Source organism: Aptenodytes forsteri, unplaced genomic scaffold, assembly GCF_000699145.1.
Source record: "Aptenodytes forsteri isolate BGI_AS27 unplaced genomic scaffold, ASM69914v1 Scaffold479, whole genome shotgun sequence".
Lineage (NCBI taxonomy): Eukaryota > Metazoa > Chordata > Aves > Sphenisciformes > Spheniscidae > Aptenodytes > Aptenodytes forsteri.
The window spans coordinates 872161-892281 of NW_008794627.1; the positions used below are offsets into that span (position 1 = coordinate 872161).

Sequence of the window (20121 nt, forward strand, 5' to 3'; positions counted from 1 at the left end):
AAAATATCTGGCCAGTTGTGCACAATGGGAAGATTTTCACATCTCCTGCAGCTAACTAGATGAGCTTTTGGATTAATTACAGCGAATGTCTTCATGAAGAACAGGGCTGCAAGAAATGCATGTGATCCACTGAAGGAAAGGACTGAATGCACGTCTCAACTCTAACGCAAGCCTTGGGTGCATTTCCAAATCCACCGGTTTCCCAGCCCAGAACACATAAAACACTCCAAACCACAAACGCAGAAGACAATAAGGTTTTCTCACAAAAACGTTCACAGATTTTGGAAATCACAATCTCCCCATTGCGCTCTGTAACATATCAGTCCAGAACAGTCAGCTACTTCTTGTAAGGAATTCTTACTAGTTTTAATACAAAAACCTATGTTCAGAGCACCAACTTTCTCTCTTGGCCTAAGCCAAGGAGCGGACATATAGAAAACTGGAATTTCAAATATCAAATTGCCAGAAATCCTCTTGGCACTTGCCTGGCCCTGATCTTCCCTGTAATATTACAAACATTTGATTCTTGAAATTACCAATCAGAATTACCTTCAAGATACAGTAAGAACTGCCTTCCAAATCACAATTCACTTCAAAGTTTCCATCTAACACACAGACATCAAAATACCACTTTATCATTTTTGGATGACATACACACAATACAGAAAGAACCATACATATTCAGGCAGTAAATACTGATTATAGCCACACAGTAAGGTAACAGAAGACAGTCACAAAATTTTGGAAAATAGATGTACTACAGTTCAGCACTTTCAAAAGATAGATATGTTCAACACCGAAAAGTATCCATCTATATTTCAGGAGTGTCAACGATAACTATTTTGCACTTAAAGGATTTATTGAAAACGGTAAATTATTTATGGCAGTAAGACTTAAGAATGCAAAATTTTGTCTGTACAGAGCAACTAGTTCTAACAAGACCATATATCTGCATTAACACTTACCTGAAGGTCATCAGTATGTTTGTGTAAGCTTTTTGCAGAGTCATTGTGAGCATCTGCTTTTAGCAAGCAGTTCGTGTTTTCTATCCAAACTTTCACATTCTTCAAGAGTTCATCACATTCTTCCATCTTGTTGGCAGCCTAGGAAATGACAGGATTTTACAAAAAGGCACAAATGCATTTCTATTCACTGTATAGGATAAACACATCTATGGACAAGATTAAAAGAAAATGGGATGCATTTTCATCAAGGTCAGTTAAATTAGTATGGTGAAATAAAGATCATAATTTTTCTGAAACAGTTTCATGATTTCAGGCTATATCTCCTCTAATCAAAGGTCATTTTGGTGCTGACATACTTACATTTCATGGGGGCACTGTTGCGATTTATACGTCAGTTACTTTAATAGATAGCCCATTAGCAGAGTCATAGAGAATCATAGAATCATTAAGGTTGGAAAAGACCTCTAAGATCATCAAGTCCAACCGTCAACCCAACACCACCATGTCCACTAAACCATGTCCCTAAGTGCCTTATCTACACGTCTTTTAAATACTTCCAGGGATGGTGACTCAACCACTTCCCTGGGCAGCCTGTTCCAACGTTTAACCACTCTTTCAGTAAAGAAATTTTTCCTGATGTCCAAAACCATCTCATCACCCATCCAGGGGCATGAATTCCCCATGCTAACCCCCGTCAACCATGGTGCAGAGCCGGTCCTTTTGGGTAGCAGCTGGAGGTGATGTTTGCCGCTCCAGAAACTCTTAGTTACAATAAGCCAATGCACCTACAGCAGGCTTTTGACTCTTTACTCACTTGACAGCCTTTGATGATGTTTTATGCAAAGCCTTTATTTTGTTTTTTGTAAGATGTGATTTTTTTTTTAAACTTTTACATTTGCATCTACCTTGTTTAAAATGGCAGTTCTGCGCTCAGCGAGTTGCGAGACCTGTTGGTACTGCTGAAGGGGGGTCACTAAGATATCCATCAACTCCTGTGCATGGCAGGAATCCTGCTCTACTATATCTTGCACTTCTGCATCCAGTTCATTGAGTTTGTAATGCCAAAGGTCGAGCATATCCCAGATTTGCTGCGTGTGGAGAGAGGGGAAATGAAATATAAGGTCAGGCTCAAAGATAACAGCAGTTATTTGTTCTGCATGTGGGGCATGTGGAATTGCAAAGATTTCGGAACTGATATGACGGGAACAGAACACTCTGCATCTACCGGTGTGATTCACAGTTGAAAAAAACACGTATTTTCCTGTGAGAAAGAATTGGTAAATATTCACCAGCTAAATGCTTGCTTGTACTTCTTCTTTTACAGACATAAAATGAATGGAGGGCCACTTTACGCTCCTGCTAAACCAGGCTCTGTAGAAACAACCAAAAATCTTTTAGCGCCCACAAATTTTTTTTGGCAAGATTACCTTCTGAACTTCTTTGGCTTTTGCAATGTTTTCACTCTTCTGTTGTAACATCTTTTCAATAGCTTGAAGGCCATTGTTAATAGTTTCTGCTTTTCTTTTCAGCACATACTGAGGAGAGCTCTGCAAGATTTCAAAGCTAACCTGTCAGAGTAAAGAGAAAACGATAGGGGAGATTACAAAGATCTGTTTGTTTCTGTGCACCACCTCACCAAAAATATTCAAATTCTTTTCATGTTTCTCTTGACAAGTCACTTGAAAACACAGGAACGGAATTACATTTGCAGGGAGAAGCGTTAATGTGAGCAGGTTCAACGTTTACATGTTGTTCAATGATTTCCTCTCACTCAAAAATGACTGGTCAAGAAAGGCAATCCCTGAAGAAACAATGGGTGCTTCGCTTCAACTGCTCCTGTTCTAATCTGTAACAGAGGCTGATCAGGCTGCATTGTGGAAAGGGTCACGTTTAGATTTGTGCTGTAAGAAACCTAGAATGACACCTTTATGTCTCAGCTGACAGCTATTACTTCCATGTACCAAATAAGGGAATATGGAAGTGCATCAATGTATAGTGAATTTCTAAATATAAATTTAGAGATTTATTACTAAAATAAAAGGCTCTGAGCCCCATAAAGTATGTGGAACTTAATTTTACTCTGCAGAACTCCACAGAAATGAAAAATCAATACACTGGAGGGCCCGATTTTCTATGTGAAGAGAAAAACTCTCAAGTAAGCTGAAGTTGAGTAACTGCCTGAGCACAGAACTGAGCAACACACTAAGGTACCAGGTTACTATGGACTAGATGAAGTGCAGGGAGTGAGAAAGTCCTTACTCTTAGCCCAAAGTAACATCTTTTCTTACTAAACCCTGCTAGCTGTTAAGGTCAGCCAAGCCCCAGGAAATTTTTAAATAATGGTAAATCCTTTGTGTGCTGCAGCCCTAGGATTTATGGGGCATATGCACATTGAACGGCTTTATGCTGTATTGATGCAAAAGATTTCTAGTTTAGTAGTTATTCTTGTTTGAAGCTCCTTATACTTTATCCTTTTTGTGGGAAGAGGAATTGAGATCATTATTTAGTTAATAAATTATTTATCAATTTTTATTTCTTAATTTTATTAACATTATTTATTATTTATAGATTCCACCATGTAGTGTCAGACCAATATAATAATACCTATAGTAAGGTATTGATAAAATTACATTAATCAAAATAAATATCTAGCAAAAAGAAATACAGCGCTCCTCTGCAAAAAGAACTACAGCGCTCCTCTCAAATACTCCTGCTTATACAAAAAACCTATGAAGTCCAGTCTGTACTTAGTGCCTAAGACTCCCTGGAAAAAGGAACTCAGACTGTAATCACTAAACACTTGACCATTACCACTATCCTGGAGTATACCAAACATAAAAAATTATTGATGTTTGTTGCGCTAGTTTCCAAAATAGAACAGAAACATGTATGAGTGATGCGACACAGTTGGAAATGAGAAAGCAGACCAAGCACGGACTTCCCATCTTTCCTCAGAAAAAACGCTGCATCTGTCAATGCTCTGGTCATTGGTAGGGCAGGATTTTAATTTCAAGACTTCTTGCTGGGATAAATTTATTCCATTTTTCACATAAAATGCATGGCATCAAAAGTATGATTTATTTTCATTTTTAGGTTAGCAGATTTAGAAGAAAGCAGAATGCCATTAAAATATGACAAGTTAATTCAATTTAACGTACGCTGGTATCTCCTAGTATGTAACTAAGCTGATCTCCAGTTCCACTAGGATTTATTTTGTTTCCTAAATGCATTTTAAAAACTTCCAAGATAGTTTATATTGTTTTCCACTACCTAAATATGAAAAGCAAATGTTATCTAGTTTCCAGGACCAGTTCTTTCACTCCAACATGTAACGTGTGCGCTGGTATAATCTTTTATCTCAGTAAATGAAACAGTAAACAACAAAAAAAACCCCAAAGCATAAATACTGTTTTACTTCCCTTCTCCTTCTCTCTCTGACCCAGTTATTGGTTCTAAAAAGACTGGTTCCATGTTGAAACATGAACTATGAAGTTAACTAAATTAAAACTAATAAGCTGTAATGAATATATATCTAAATATTTAATGCAACATAAAATGAATGAATAATCTGACAGACACTACCAAGTAACTGCATTTCAAAATCGTTTTATTAAACTTTCAAGTTTTATCAAATTAACTGAGATTTAGCCTTTAAAATTAGCATTAAAGATTATTATTTCTGAAATAAGAGAACTGAAATATTTAAACTAATAAGCTGTAATGAATATATATCTAAATATTTAATGCAACATAAAATGAATGAATAATCTGACAGACACTACCAAGTAACTGCATTTCAAAATCGTTTTATTAAACTTTCAAGTTTTATCAAATTAACTGAGATTTAGCCTTTAAAATTAGCATTAAAGATTATTATTTCTGAAATAAGAGAACTGAAATATTTTTTTCTTTTTATAAGTAACACAAATGAATAAATAACAATGATAATTATACCAGGCTAAAATTTGACCCCAAACTTACAGTATTACTCCATTTTCCTTTAATTTTGCTTTCAGTTTATGCCCCCTGTAGATAGAAAACATTGCAAAAAGCCAAGGCAATGTTATTTAGTTATTTAAATTCCCTGCCTGCTTTTAAAGGAATGCAGCCATGTCCCGAGGGGTGGTATAAAGAACCATGCTGTGATAGCCTACCGTGTGTGCAAATTAGATTAAAAAAATCCGGTTTCAAAAGTCCAATTTTGAAAATATCTTCTCAGTTAAGCTATACAAACTTCCCAAACAACTTTGACTACTAGTTCAGTTTAATAATCAGACTGGATAGAAGACAGGATCCATATCATATCCAAGACTTTGTTGCTAGTGGTTCTGCCTGTCCTCTTTTAACGGAAAAGAAAAATATTATATTCACACTGCTTACTGTAAGGTTATTCTAAAAGGAGACAGTTAGCATGAGGAATCTTTCCTCATGCATACATTTTCACTGAGAGGAAAATGCAAATGAAAATAATCAATGTTTCAAGTGGAAATTTATAGTTACAATACTCATGAAATATTGCTGTACTTATTTATACATTACAAAAAGGTAAATATGAAAATTACATCAACAGTTACCTTGTCTTCTAGGTCTTGCAATACTTTCTTGCACTCCTCCAGCTGTGTTTCGATCTCTGCAGGAACTATTGTATACTTTTCAGAATACTTGATCCGGAGTTTCTCCATGATATCCTTTAGAGTTTGACTTTCTTTACTGATCACGCTCTGAACCTCCTACAAAATTAAGAGTAACTTCAGCAGTTTTACCCAGTTTTTACTGAGTGCATGTGCATGTGTGTATATGTACATATGTGTATATATAGATACATACATATTGTGTTTTATATTTCCTACCATGATTATGGTTTGGAAAAGTGTTTTTGTGATATCAAACCTAATTTGACTACCCCTGCAAGCAGATTAACTTTGAGAAATACTCACTCATTTAATCAAATGATGCTTTTCAATCTGTAAGAATTAATTAAACTTGATACTATTCCATGTCAGGCAACTGATGCACTGATGTTTATTGACAGGTATAGCAATGTAATCATTTGAAGTGCTCCTATGATTAAATGTTAACCTTTGTGCTCTCCCTTTTGCCAAAAGTGCATTTTCTCTTTGAAAGATGTTTAATAGCCAACGTTCATGCCTTCATTATTATAAACAACACAAAGGCCACAAAAAGCAACAGGTTTCAAGCTGAAGTATCTGCTTTCAGGCAATTACGCAGAGCAGCACAGCAGGCTCCTTTCAAAACAGTAGTTTCTAGTTCTGCATGAAGAATGTAGGTTTTATGAGATAAAAGAAACTTGAACAACTGTCTACAGCCTGTGGCCTAGAAATAAAATCCCATCTAAGTCCTCTTGCAGAAAGAATGAAGCAACTTATTTGTTTCGAAGGTTTTCTAGAATTTCAAGTTGGAAAGTTCTGTTTGTTTGCTTTATGGTCCCTTTTCCCAATGCTCAGCTGTTTGAGAAACTCAAATGTTAACTCAAGTTATTGGGGAAAATGATCTAAAGCTCCTCCCAGGCAACAAAAGACATTAAAATTAACATCCTTTTCTTTTTCAATCAGGGGTAATGGTAATCCATTAAATCCTAGTCTTCACTTGGGAATCTTTTCCCTCACACAAATACAATGCACAGAAGAAATATGTTAGAGTCTGAGATTGATTTGGTTCCTGCCATCCCACGACAACTGGGTCTGATATTAAAAAACTCAAAACCATGAAACAGCTGTGTGCCTCATTCTACCATAGAGAAGGCTGTTGTTGTCAAATGGCCCAATGAAGATTGTGCCAACATTTACGGGAGTTTATAGATTCCCTGACTTGAATTTGAAAGAATCAATTACAGTGCTCATCTCCAAAACAAAGCATGTCTCTGAAAACCGGTTTCTGTATATAAATGCATGTTCACATTTCACAGATTATTTAGCTGGAAAGCAGATGCCTGTCAAAACTGTCGCAATTTTTTTCCTAGGGGACTAGATGATATCACTTCCCATTTGCATATTAATCTATGTTGGTGAGTTTAAACTTCGCCACCCAGCTAACCTAGATTTCTCATCTGGAAGTGAAATAGGCATTTCCATTCAATAAATGCAACGAAGCCCTGAATCACGCTATAGATTTTATAGAAACTAGGTTTTCTTTGGAAGCAGGGATGAAATTGCCCTGCAGATTTTGGCTTACTGGTGTTTGCATTAGGTAAAATTACAGGATTTTTCAATCCTTTCAGCTGAATCTTCTCAACAGGAACAGGCCTGCTGTGACATACTGCTACAGAGAAATCATTTGACAGGATTGCTGCTAACATTTGCTTGTGCCAATTGCTGTCAGGAACAGGAACAAGGTCTAAACTCACTTTTGGGTGAGTTTCAGGTGCTCAGAGTAGCATAGTTTGGATGTGAGGAAAAAGAGCAGGCAGCAAGCACCTGCAGTGGTAACACTTCTTCCTGGATACAAAGAACTGAGTAAAAGAGGAGACCTAACTCTAAATTCTAATTCTAAATAATTTTAAATAGAAAACCAGCCCTTTCAGACAAATCCACAAGGTTTCACCACAGTAATGCTGGCTCATGGGTTTTCAGAACTTCCTAAAGATGTACTTAACATTTTTCTCTCATGCTAACCCCTAGGAAAATGCTCGTATCTGCCACCACGATCTTTGGCTTCTGTACGTTTCCTAGCCCTTTGCCAGCTTCAAGCATCCACCTTCTAAAGAAAATACATGGTGGGGACCCCCAAATTGTTTTTATACAAGACTCAACAAAGAGAGCCCAAATTTGTAATAGACCTTAGTAGGCTAGAATAAATAAATTATAAAGTTCTATAGTTAAAAGATAATTCAATTAAATATAATGAAAAATACATTTTTGATCAAGGTTTAAAAATTAAGATAGTAATATAAACACAATAAGACTAAATTGAAACATATATAACTAATAATAAGTAAATAAACCCACATTCAGGAAGTGTTAGGAATAATAGCATTTCATAAAGTCAAGAATTCAAAGGGTAACAAAAATATACTGAAATGATAGAAATGTATAGACTGGGTTGCTGTAGAGTGCTGGTTGCTGCTGGTGGAGACTGTGGTCTTTATCACAATTTGATTTCTAAAAAGCATTTACCAGGTTAACCCCCTGATGTGGGACATAAAATCCAGAGTATCTGAAGCTGCCCTGGCTAGGTACGCAGAGGGGGAAGGGGCGCAGGATGTACACTAAGCAATCCTTCCTAAAAGGCATGCAGCTGGCTGTGAATCTCTGCAATATGGAAAGACTTCTGTGCCTGCTAACTGGACCACATAGAGGGAGAGGAATGCAAACCAAGGACATGGCAGGGCCAGTCATATTCTGCTGAGCCATATTCATTCTCTTTAAGTCAATGTGCGTAGGCATATACTTTGACACTAATTTTATTTGGAGCAAGTTCAAGCCCCAGCATAAAAGAGAACATATTCCGAATTGTCCCCACACAATAACAGAGCCGTTACCAACCTCCAGTTGTCCTGCCTTTCCAGTAGCATCTTGTAATGACACAGATGCAGCATTCTGTAACGCATTTGTCACAGCACTTATTTCTTCAATGATCTTGTTCCTCTCTTGAATCTCAGCTTGTACAGAATCCTTATGGTCTTGAGTCTTTTCATCCAACCTATGAAAGATTTCCAGCAAGAATATATTGTGTTACACTCTGCACTAAGTAGGAGTAATCAAAGAGTATGCTTAATACAGATATTTTTAAAATATATATGAAACACATTTGTCTGCATTTTAATATTATTTTCTGTAACTAAATCTCTGAGTTTCCATCCTTTGTTGCCTCAGTTTCTTCAAAAATGAGTCTTCAGATATTGCTAAACAAAGTACGTTTGGTAGACCAAATCAGATAGCGTGCATATTTGAACAGCAAACAGACCTCAGGTTCTTGGAGTCTGAAAATGCTGGCAGAGCAGAAGACATTCACAAAGATTTCCATGTCAAAAAGCAGGCATGGAGAAGGGTGAGTACAATCACAGATTTGCAAAAAATAATTGAGGCAAATTTTAAACAGTGGCACTCAGTAAGGCAAAAGTTGAGTTGTTCAACCATCATCCCTTCTGATTCCTTCTACATTTGAACACAAATTGCAGCCCACACACAATATGGCCAGGCTCAGGTCTTTTCCCTAGCTACTGTCTCCCAGTGCCCATGCTGGAGACAGCAGATGGGTTAGATGGAGCATTGGTCTGACCCAGTAGGGCATTCATTATCTTTTTAAGTGCATTACAGCTTTCATATATTCTTTAATACCCAATAAAATGCTGTGCTTATAAGTAGTCCTGTCATATTTTCAACAGAAATTTCACACCACTTACTTTTTACAGCGATCCTGCATTGCCCTTATCTCACGTAAGGCGGGAAGGGCAGCTTCTGCCTCAGTATTTTCAGATGTATTCAGGATGTTTCTTATTCGGTGAAGAAGTAAGAATAAGAGGAGCTGTTGCTGGTTGATGTTTTCCTCAAATGAGTTCACAAAATCTAGTAATTCTATCAGTTCCTCTCTGGTGGCCTTTTCTTTCTCTTTAAGACTTTCTGGCTGTTCTTCCTGGAGCTTATCAAGAATTATTGTTTCTCGTTCCAGCTAAGTAAACAGCATGTCAAAGCATGAGATAAAGTGCTTTTTTATTCCATCACCTTAAGTTACATTATTCATTTACTCATACACGTGATTAAGTACTGGGAATTACATAGCCGGAGAGCTTGAACCCCTGAAGTGTGCCAAAACATTTGGGTTTGCTCTAACAAATCACATAACCACACACAGAGTTGTTCCGGGCTCAGAGAATTTATACTATAAATATCCCCATCATTTTTGACTCCAGGGTTCAAGAAAGACTGGGGTTGACTGTCTGATCAGTGGGTGGGAAATGATGTTCTGCACTGATCTCAGCCCTTTACGTGCCATTTTACAGAGGGCCCCATCCCTACCACATTCCCCAAAACTTACAGTTTGTTGAGCAACTCACCTCTTCATTGATGAATTTCCATTCCTGCTTTAGTTCTTCACAGTTAATTTCCAGCCCTTTTGCCGCCTCAAGCAAACCCAGCCAATTTTCCCACAGCACTGTTACAATCCTGCCCAGTGCCCTGTCACTTCTCTTGCATAATCTCCTCAGCTCTCCAGAGACCTGCCTCAGCTTCACAAGATCATCTTCAGCTGAGTTGATGTTGGAGACTAAAATCTTATTGCAAAAATAAACAAGTAAATAAGTAAAACAATACAGTCAGAAGTGTTAATGAAGCATTAAGTGACATGATTAGAATCCTCTAATAAAATGGCAATCACTTCACTGAGCTGGTTAAACACAGTTGTAATGAGGGAATTCTGTTGGCTAGGACTGTGGAGAAAGATGGGGTAAATAAAACAAACAAAACAAACAGAAGAACAGTGTGCCCAGGCAATTAGGTTGTTCTTACTTCTTTCTGGTTATTTGGAAGGGAAGAGAAATGAGCAGGAGTTACAGATATATAAAATGACAAGCCTGTAATATGATGAGTACTAAAAAAGAAGACAGCAAAAAGGTTCATTATAGCAGAGTTCTGGTGGGGAGGCAGCAAGAGTCCTGGGTGAGGAAACTGGAAATTCTCCGATTTTCACTTCTGAGGGAAAACAATGGCAATGTTAGAAATCTGATCAGTCCTGGTCCTGCAAAGAACCAATGAGGGATCTGAACAGAAATGCAACACTATCTTAAGCACAGATAATGTTTGATTTCTACAACAATAAGATGTACTCATTTTACATGGTCTATTATAATCCAGTCTTTTTATAGGTATATAAATATATTCTGTGGTTTTATATATACATAAATACAGGATAAAGAATTTCACTTCTTTCTGCTACGATGTCATGTGGTGTGCATAGCTGCTATATCACCATTTTGCATGAGCTTTTCAAGTTCTTCAGAGCCTCTCTTACCTTGCTTTCTTCTAAGTGCTCCAAAGCTTCTTTATAAGACATTGGTATTTGAGACAAAGACTGTCTAAGCATCTTTTCCAGTTTGTTAAGATTATCACACACCTTATCTTTGGCTTTTGTGTAGCTTTTGTATTTTTCAAAATACCTGTAGGAAACAATTAATAGAACAATTAAAATCTGTTGTGGTTGCTCCTCTCTCCAACCATACTGTCCACTAGAATTAAAAAAACCACCAAACTTCTGAACTAATAGTCCTTACTATTTTGCAAGTTATCTTCAATTATCATTTGTTATACACTTCAGGTCCGATATCTGAGATACTTTAGATGCAGGTACAAATGCCCCAGAGGTAAAGAAATATAGGTATGTATATCCATATATCGGCCATGGAGCTGCTCAAAAGAATTGTATGGCTTGATCTAAGTCTCCATCCTCCTCAGACATTCCCAAAAAATTAGTTCCCAGTTTGTAACACACATTCTATTTGTCCCTACGATGTATGGTCTGTACAATTCCAATTTCTTGTATCTTATCATCTCTTCTATTACCAAAGCCTTTAAAGTCATCCAATTCTTTGATTACAAAAGCAGATTTTAAGGTTATGCTCAATAGAACCAAAAGCACTGGATCATGAGCAAGCAATTTAAAAATCCTTTACTCTATCTCCCAAACTTTTTCTGTACATGTATCTGAAGGCCCTTCAGTTCTCTTCCATACCTATATTTGAAGGAAGGAAACTATGGCCTGCATCTCGTTTGGTCTTTACTTTCTCAAGCCATCAGAATAGCCTATGGAAGACATGCATTAGGGCCCCTCTGAATACTATTCTAACCTGCACCAGCATGGAACTGGAGAATGTGGAAATGTGCCTTCTTCTGATTCTGGCACCATATGACACTCAATCGAGCCCCATACATACTTTTTGGAATATACTAAAAATGATTGCATTGTAAATAATTAGCAATATGCTTATTGTCTGGTAATTTTCCTTCCATTATAATCACATGTGGGAACAACAGAAATGCTTACAGTTCTTTCTGCTGAATTACCTGGTTCTAGCAAAGCAGAAACAACGCTGCATTTATTATCAGTCAAATTTCTCATAATAAGGAACACGATCTAGGAAGATCTCTTGAACCTACCTCTGTTCATCAGCTTCCTTTCTTTGAGCCTTCTCCCTTAATGCCAAACTCTTATTGACTAGTTCTGTTAAAGTATTTTCCAGACATATTTTGTCTTCTGGTTTCACTAGGTTTTTCAGCTTGGAGTACAGGTTTTCTATATCAGCCTTTGCAGAGTTGAACTCTTCTTGTTTCCATTGTGAGGTTTGATGGACCTCCTCTGAGCTACCAAGCTCTGCTGCGGCAGACTTGACTTGAGCTTCATAGTCCTCGAGGAACCTGGCAGCCCTCTGAACAGCCTTGGTATAAAGCTCACCAGTCTTACATGCCTCCTCCAGAGCACTCTGAAAGTGTTAAAAAGACAAAGGAACAATCAAGAAAGACTGCTGTGCTCCTCTGGATCACCAGATGGCCTTCTCAGAATTTCACACCTGGATGTCTTTGAGGCCAATGCTCCCAGAATTGGCCTGAGGAGGTGAGGGAGGACACAAGGCAAATGTATTCTGCTACCTAGGTAGTCAGAGAGTAGTGCTGTAACCTGTGGATTGATTGCCCTCAATCATAGGAACAGGGGTTATGAGGGAACTGCCAATACTGGAGAAGTCCAAAGAGAAGGATGGCAGGACACAAGAACCGTAAGATTCCTTACGGACATGGCAGTATACGTCCCGTTCAGACAAGGAAGGCCCACACATCGATGCTTTATTCTGCTCCAGGGGATACCTCCACTATGACTTGCCAAACTGCTTCTCGCTAAACCCTATTCTTGTATGTATTTATACACAGAATGATGTGTGACTTTGCCAGCTCTTGGATTCCCACAGGGCAGAGAAACTTTGGCATTGTGCTTCCCACACAATACCCAAGCAGTGAAGATAAAGCACAGCAAACCAGGAAATCTGGCAGCAGGACTATAAGTCCATCAGGGACGCTGAGTCCCTCCCCCTGTTATTAGCTACTACCTCATATTTCCTCATTTGTATCCATTGATCTCTTGGGCAGTCAGGGCACAGGTCGTCTTGACCAGGACACAGTTCCAGAACCTCTCTGCTATGAAGGTTACCACTCTTCTGGTTTCCAACATAAAGTTATTCACTAACTCTTTCTCCTTGTATTAACACTGCCCTTTAGCTTAAGCAGTCCTTTTCCATCCAGTAAGTCTACCTCCAACCTAATTACATTTCTCAGCTAGATTTCCCACTTGCCCTCAGCTTACCAGGTTGAGCAAATTCAGTTTTATTAACTGCCCTCAACATTCCTCATCCTTCTAACAGCATCTGTTCCAGTTTGAGTGGACCTTTCCTGACAAAAGCATCAAGAATCAGGTCGCTCCTCCAGCAATGCCTTATCAATGCCTTATATACTTCTTTTAAAGCCTTAGATCCCTGTTGCCTTTCCTTTGCTCACCCTCCCTGAGGCCTGATCACATTGGTTTGGCCTGTGCTTTACTCTCCTCGATCATTCCCAACTGGTAAGCTTTTTCTTTATAGTAGAAACAAGGAACTTCTAGTTTTTTCATCACTGTCACTATTGAAAATATTACATAAAATCAGTCCCAAAAATAATCCCAGGACGATTGCACCCAGTCTCTCTTCAGCTCAATATTTCAACACAACCTTTTCCTTCCTCCCTCTTACCTTTCTTTTCTTGTGCTAATCCCCACTGCTTGATTATAATCAAACAATACTACTAATGTCTTTGTATCCTTAGTTTCTTATCATGATTCCCATCATATCCACCAATGCAGAGATGATGATGGGCCAATTCAGTTATTAGAATAAAAGGAGGATATAAGTCATGAAAATATAAATACTACAGTCACAGACACCTAATCTAATTATTGGGAAAAGACATATGGCCATACCTTATTTTATTAAATATACTTACAACACGGGCAGCAATGTCTGTCTTCAGCTGTATTTCATGATCTTGCAGTGTCTCTAGTTTTGTTTCTATACCAGTAGGAAGAGATTTTTCTTCTTGGTTTTCCCTCTGTTTTTCCATTATACATTTTATAGCAGAAAACTTCGCTTGCATCATATTCTGAATTGCTTCCCATCGCATCTTTTCATACTGCATTATTTTTATGTCTATCAGAAAGGGCTGCTGGAGCTCTAATTGAATATGCTTTATGATGTGGAATATATGTTCTACTTCATTCTGGATATCTTCCTTGTTTACACACTGGAGACCAGAGACCAAGTTTTGAAGAAACTGATTCAATCCCTCAACATCTTTCTCCAGGCTCTTTATTTCTTTCCTCTTAGAGTCTTTGAATGGTGTATCAAAGACCTCATTTTTGTTTATTTGATTTGCTGCCTCCTGGGTTAAGTACAAGATTTGCTGAACTGTCTGAAACAGAATCTGTGCAGATATAAGATTCTCAGCAGGAGAAGAGCTAGAGCTATTTAGGATGTTAACTTCTTTTCTTACAGTGGATGTCATAGTCTGGATTTCATTTAGCAATGCTTGAATCTTATCGCATTCCCTAACAACATTATCAAAGTGTATTATCTTCCCTTTAATTTTATTTTTAATTTTAAAAAATTTAGTTTGCAATTCATCCAGCTGCAGTGAGTCCCATTTTAGACCTATGCATTCAAAGATTTCTTTGTACTTCATTATTTGTGACAAATTGGACTGAAAAGCTAATACTTTTTCTTTAAGTGCTTTGCATTTATCCTTCACGTCCTGCTTGGCACCTAATAATTCATCTTCCTCCAGGTTCATTTCACCATACTGTAGATCATTAAGATCTTGCTGCAATGAAGTTACTCCTTCAGCAAACTCTCTGTAGATAGCTATATTTTTTTCTACTTCATGAAGTTTACTCTGAATTTGCCTCTGTGTCTTCCTTGCTCTACTCTTCAGACTTCTTAACTGATCAATCAAAAATAGTTGTTCAGACAGGCTCAGTTCCCCAGCTGTCACCTGACTCTCTTTGCAGTGGGATGAGATAAGCCCTTCTATTTCCTGTATGTCCTTTAAAATCTCCTTTAAAATGGCTTGTTGATTGATTAATTCTGACCATGTGCTGGTTTGGTTCATGTCAGGCCTGGCAAGCATCTCAGCATTTTGAAGCTGACAGTGAACTTTTTCTACTTCTGCAATAAGTCTTTGCCTCTCCTCCATCTGGAGCTCTAGGTGCTGTAAGCTTTGAGCTGATTTTAAAACAAGAGCCTTGTATGAATTCTGCAATGTTTGTAAAAGGAAAGTCATATCAGAGATCTCCTCTGGCTTCAAGCTGGGAACGATGTGCTGGAGCCCATAATCCAGTGATACAATCACAGGCTCTCTGTTTAGAACTTCTGTGCTCATAAGCTGACAACTTCTGATCTGTGATTTAACATCACTGGGGAAAAGTGCTGCTTTCTGATCAAGAGACGACAGTGAATCTTTGACCCATGAAATATTTTCTTTCAGCCTCTTCATCATTTCATGTTTCATGAGAGCAGGACCGCTGATCTGAACATCCTCTCGAGGAGTTTGTTGCGCTGATAATGCTTCCAATTTGCTCTGCAAATCATGTATAGAGTTCTCCAAAGCTACCTTCTCTTGATCGCTCCAAATTCTTTTCATCTGCAGTTCAATCCTTCTTTTTAATAGAGAAAGACCATGTTTAATGTCCTGTAGCTCTGTGGTCCAAAGTACAGGGTATTTGGCTTTTCCTTCAGATGAGGAATATAACTCTGCCTGTAAACACTGTTCTTGTATCAGCCTCTGAATATCCTGTGCTTTATTCATAAGCAGGTTAAATTCGTCGATTTCTGCCACAACTTGATCATGTTTCTTTTGCACTGTTTGTTCCATGTGTTGCCACCATTGCTCCAGTTGCCTCATTTGGCTTTCGGTTAACACTTTATCCATGCATGTTAAATGCTGAGATAAACTTTCTTGCTGAGTTTTCAACTGGTTTAAGACATCTCTTTCTTTTTGTAAGGACTCTATGCATGCCTTAATTTTCTCCAGAAGAACTGTGTTATTCATAGGACCCCTGCCAAAAATATGAGTAGCGTTTAAAAAAAAAAATTCTCCTAAAACATGGACTAGACACGTTTTGAAAAGAGAATTTAACTGTTTAGAAAATGATTCACTCACTTTATTCACTTAATCACAGGTATCTCTCAATGTTCTCTCACAAATTTCCTAACCACCATTGCAGTATCATTATTTCTTGCTTATCTGTACAGCATTAGTTATTTCTAGATATCTCTGCAGGAAAGGTATATTCTAATGTATATTCTCTAAAATTGCAGTATATACTGATATAGAATGTGTTATGTCCTAAAGGAATGTAGCCTCCCTTTAAAGTTACAATAAATAAAATTTTAAAAATCAACAATAGTGTTAAGTCATCTCTAAGCGAATTAACAACATTTTATGATAATTTCTGATTTACAATGAAGATAAAACTTATTTGTATGAAAAACTTCAAAAATTCCCATTCGTTCAAGATTGATTTGGAGGAGTTTATCTACTGATCTTTTATTTCCAGGGGTATTTTGAAATTCCCACATAAAATACATTTAGTAGCTAGATTTTTATTCAATTTTTTTCAATCTCTTTTCTGTAAATTAAAAATTTTATAAATTATTTTAAAGATTTTCAAATTATTATGATACATTACTGTGACCGATAGGCTAGTTCCATGTTTTGAAGGCTAATTCATAAAAGGCACTAAATATTTTGTGTGCGTTGGTTACCTCTGAATTGGTACTGTGGACTTATTTATTGCCACAGAATTCTTCCTATCAAATAAGGTTAATTTTCAGAGTAATGAGATGTTTCACTCAGAAAAAAATTAGAACTGATGAGTCCTTAAAGAAAAATATTTCACATCTGCCATATTTTTGCAAAAATATTTTAATATGGCTTTTATATAGGTTTTTAGCACAGCAACCATTTCTTTGCTTTGCCTAAAAAATAAAAATAGTAGATGTTGCTAAAGGATAGCAGAGAACCACCAGAAATGCTTCTGTTTAAGGCTGTTTAAACTTATAAACCTGTGAGACTTCTCTTGCTACCTAACTTTAACGAGATGGATAAAACACCGTATTCTTGTCTGAGCATTATTGAAGAATGGCACGAAATTCAGTCTAGGACCGTATTTGTTCTGCAACCTATTAACACAAACCCTCAACTATACTTACATTTTTATGCTATCTTTTTCTGTTGACAAATTTTTCATTGAGGACTGCGCAGCAGAAAGATTTTTCTGGTATTCATTAATTAAACAGTACTGTTGTCGCTTCACTGCCTTAACAGCATCTAGTTCTTGAAGCAGCCTGTCCCAGCAGGGCACTGCAGGCTCTGTGGTTTGCAGCTCTGCTCTGTTTGATCCTGTTGCATTGTGAAATGCTTCTTGACTATGACACAAAGATTTTGCTTTCCATGTTTCCAGTTCAGTTTGTAAATTCTACAATCAAGCCCACCACAGAGAGAGGATTAAAAGAGGATCTTAAACACTTTCAGCTTTCAGCACAAAATACAGTTAAATACTGATTCATCTACAAACATACGCTTGCTCAGTCACATGCAAATGAGCACGCATGCCTGTGCACATCATGGAAGCACACACGCAATCACAGGTATATCTACTATTGCACTCTAGAAAAGCAGTACAAAATATGGTATTTACATGGACATATTTGCATTAAGGCACAGTGTTTGTAGATTACTTGGTAGACAAACTGACTAATCATGCAGTCAAACTTTAGATACGACTACATGAAACAATTTTGTTTTGCCCAAGTGATTCATAATTCTGTAAGTGTATCACTACGTTAACAACGAGGAATGGCTTTGCAATTTCCATACCTCCAGCTCTTTCAGTTGTTCATTTATGAGCACGATATCCAGTTCAGCCACTTCATTTTTCAGCTCATTGACCTTTTGTTCCTCTTCAAAATATTCAGTGTTTACTTGCACTCCAGGAAATAGTTCCTTCTGGATAACCACTTCTGCACCTGTGTCCTACAATGCAAAACGGGATTCTTATTTCTGAAGGTCCTAAACCAACAAGTTTGCTGACTGCAACACTTTGCTTCACATTTTTAAGCCATACCTAAATCCTGCTGTGGCTTCCCCCACAGTCTCTGGGGGTCAACCAGGACCCAGAGGCTGGGACCTCCATCACTGCCCCCCACTGCTGCAGTCACCCTGGCTTGCCAGCACTGCTCAGATAGCTATGAAATCTCTGCCCTTAAGTTTGAAACTCTGATATCACCACCTTCAAATAATATCCTCCCTGCACCCACGTCTGCTACTGATAAATTCACAGGTCTATCCTGTCTTCTCCCCCTCCTCCTTACACATTCATGGACCTTTAACCTCTCCTCATACCCATATTCCTTCTGCTCAGCACCTGCCTTGATATACTGCTGTGTCCTTCACCAGGACCACCTCTTCAACTGCTCTTCACGGGGCGACTCATGCATGAAGCAGCTTGGCTGTGACACAAAGCCACGGCTGCTGCTGCCACAACTATCCAAAATCAGGGGTAAGATGAGAGTGTCAGGGAGCCATGTCTCAACTGGGGTGGGGAGGAAGGGAATGGGGGGCTCCAGAGCCAGTCCCTAGCACTGCCATCAATTCCCACAAATTCAGAAGAACAAGTCACTTGAGGTGTGACCAGGTTTAACAGCCCATCAGCTGAGCTGAGGTCATTGCCCAAGTGGATGCTCTTAGCCAGCTCCAGTTCAGATGTAAAACATAATCCTCTAAATCACCTTCAGCTATTGCAGACAACAACATAAATGAAATGTCACAGGCTTACTGGGTCACCTGGCAACACCTTAAAAATCTTTCTGCATTTCCCTTCCCCCAGTACTGTCCTATCTGGTGTAAAATGTGATCTGTTCCACGTATAGACTTCATATGAGTGAATGCATACAAATATACAGATATGACTATAGTGTGAGCTTCTTCATGGTACCAACATATAAAATAAGCAATGACAAAAAATTCTTGTTTGATAAACTTACTGTATTGCTACTTTAGATACTATTTTACTAGGAAGCAGCCAGCTGTCCCTGCAGCCATATCACTTGTAAGTTGTCACTGTTGTCTGTCTCTTTGTTGGTCATGAGCTATACAAAATATATCTGTTTCCAAGTGTGGGAAACATGTAGCACATTGTAGACATTATTGGAAAAGAGTAATTCTATTTATTTGAACTCTTTTCGTTATTTTCAGTCAAAACTGAAGGGCACCACTCATGAAATAGTCAGAGAAATTTTCCATTTCTCTGTGTATACATCCATAACAGTTGTATCAATTCAGACATAAGATTTCATTTTAAGAGACTCTGGAGTGCCATAGAACTGAAATAAGCAGAAAACCTCAGCTAAGCTATCACAGAGTGAGGAGGAAATCCACTTTACCAGATTGAAATATAAACGCATCAAAACACACAAAAAAGTAAGTGTCCTGACACTACGAAAAACCTCAGGGTTGCTGTGTACATGTTTTGCTTGTCTGTATGACGTTCTCAACGTACACCATGGCACTGCCTCCCCAGATTCACAGACACACAGATAGCGTTGATCTCCCCACACAATAGTTTTAATGTTTCCCATAGTTTTTCAGTCTATCAGATGGTTGGAGAGGGAGGAAAATATGAGAAGGGAAGAGAACAGGGGTTGCTAACCAGCTACTGTTCTTCAGGTACAAAGCCAGGGCTCCCCTGCTGACTCTTCACAGTGCAGGCCTGTGGGAAAATGCCAAATATGACTCTGGCTTCAGGCTAGAGTAGAGCCCACAGTCTAAATCCTTTCTTATCCAACGCCTTCCTCAGGAAATCAGCAGAACCTACTTTCCCGTCCCTTTGCAAGCTCCAAATCGATTGAATACAAACATTTACAGATCACATTTAGAAGTGAAAATCAGTCAATTTGGAATGGAATGGAATGGAATGGAATGGAATGGAATAGCATAGCATAGCATAGCATAGCATAGCATAGAATAGAATAGAATAGAATAGAATAGAATAGAATAGAGAATAGAAGAATAGAATATTTTCAGTTGGAAGGGACCTACAATGATCATCTAGTCCAACTGCCTGACCCCAC

The 20121-nt window shown here is 38.0% G+C and overlaps 1 protein-coding gene across 1 annotated transcript in view; it reads right to left on the minus strand.

The window, feature by feature from the left end:
* The window catches only part of SYNE2 (spectrin repeat containing nuclear envelope protein 2), a 200260-nt gene that overhangs the window by 102192 nt on the left and 77947 nt on the right, over positions 1-20121 (minus strand). The window contains exons 47-58 of the mRNA XM_009273371.2: positions 17870-18025; positions 17203-17468; positions 13940-16046; positions 12074-12396; positions 10932-11076; positions 9979-10194; positions 9328-9593; positions 8468-8624; positions 5540-5695; positions 2393-2533; positions 1871-2053; positions 966-1103 (exon numbers count right to left, since the gene is read on the minus strand). Of these exons, the coding sequence (XP_009271646.1) occupies positions 966-1103; positions 1871-2053; positions 2393-2533; positions 5540-5695; positions 8468-8624; positions 9328-9593; positions 9979-10194; positions 10932-11076; positions 12074-12396; positions 13940-16046; positions 17203-17468; positions 17870-18025 (4254 nt within the window). The remainder of the gene's footprint in view (positions 1-965; positions 1104-1870; positions 2054-2392; positions 2534-5539; positions 5696-8467; positions 8625-9327; positions 9594-9978; positions 10195-10931; positions 11077-12073; positions 12397-13939; positions 16047-17202; positions 17469-17869; positions 18026-20121) is intronic.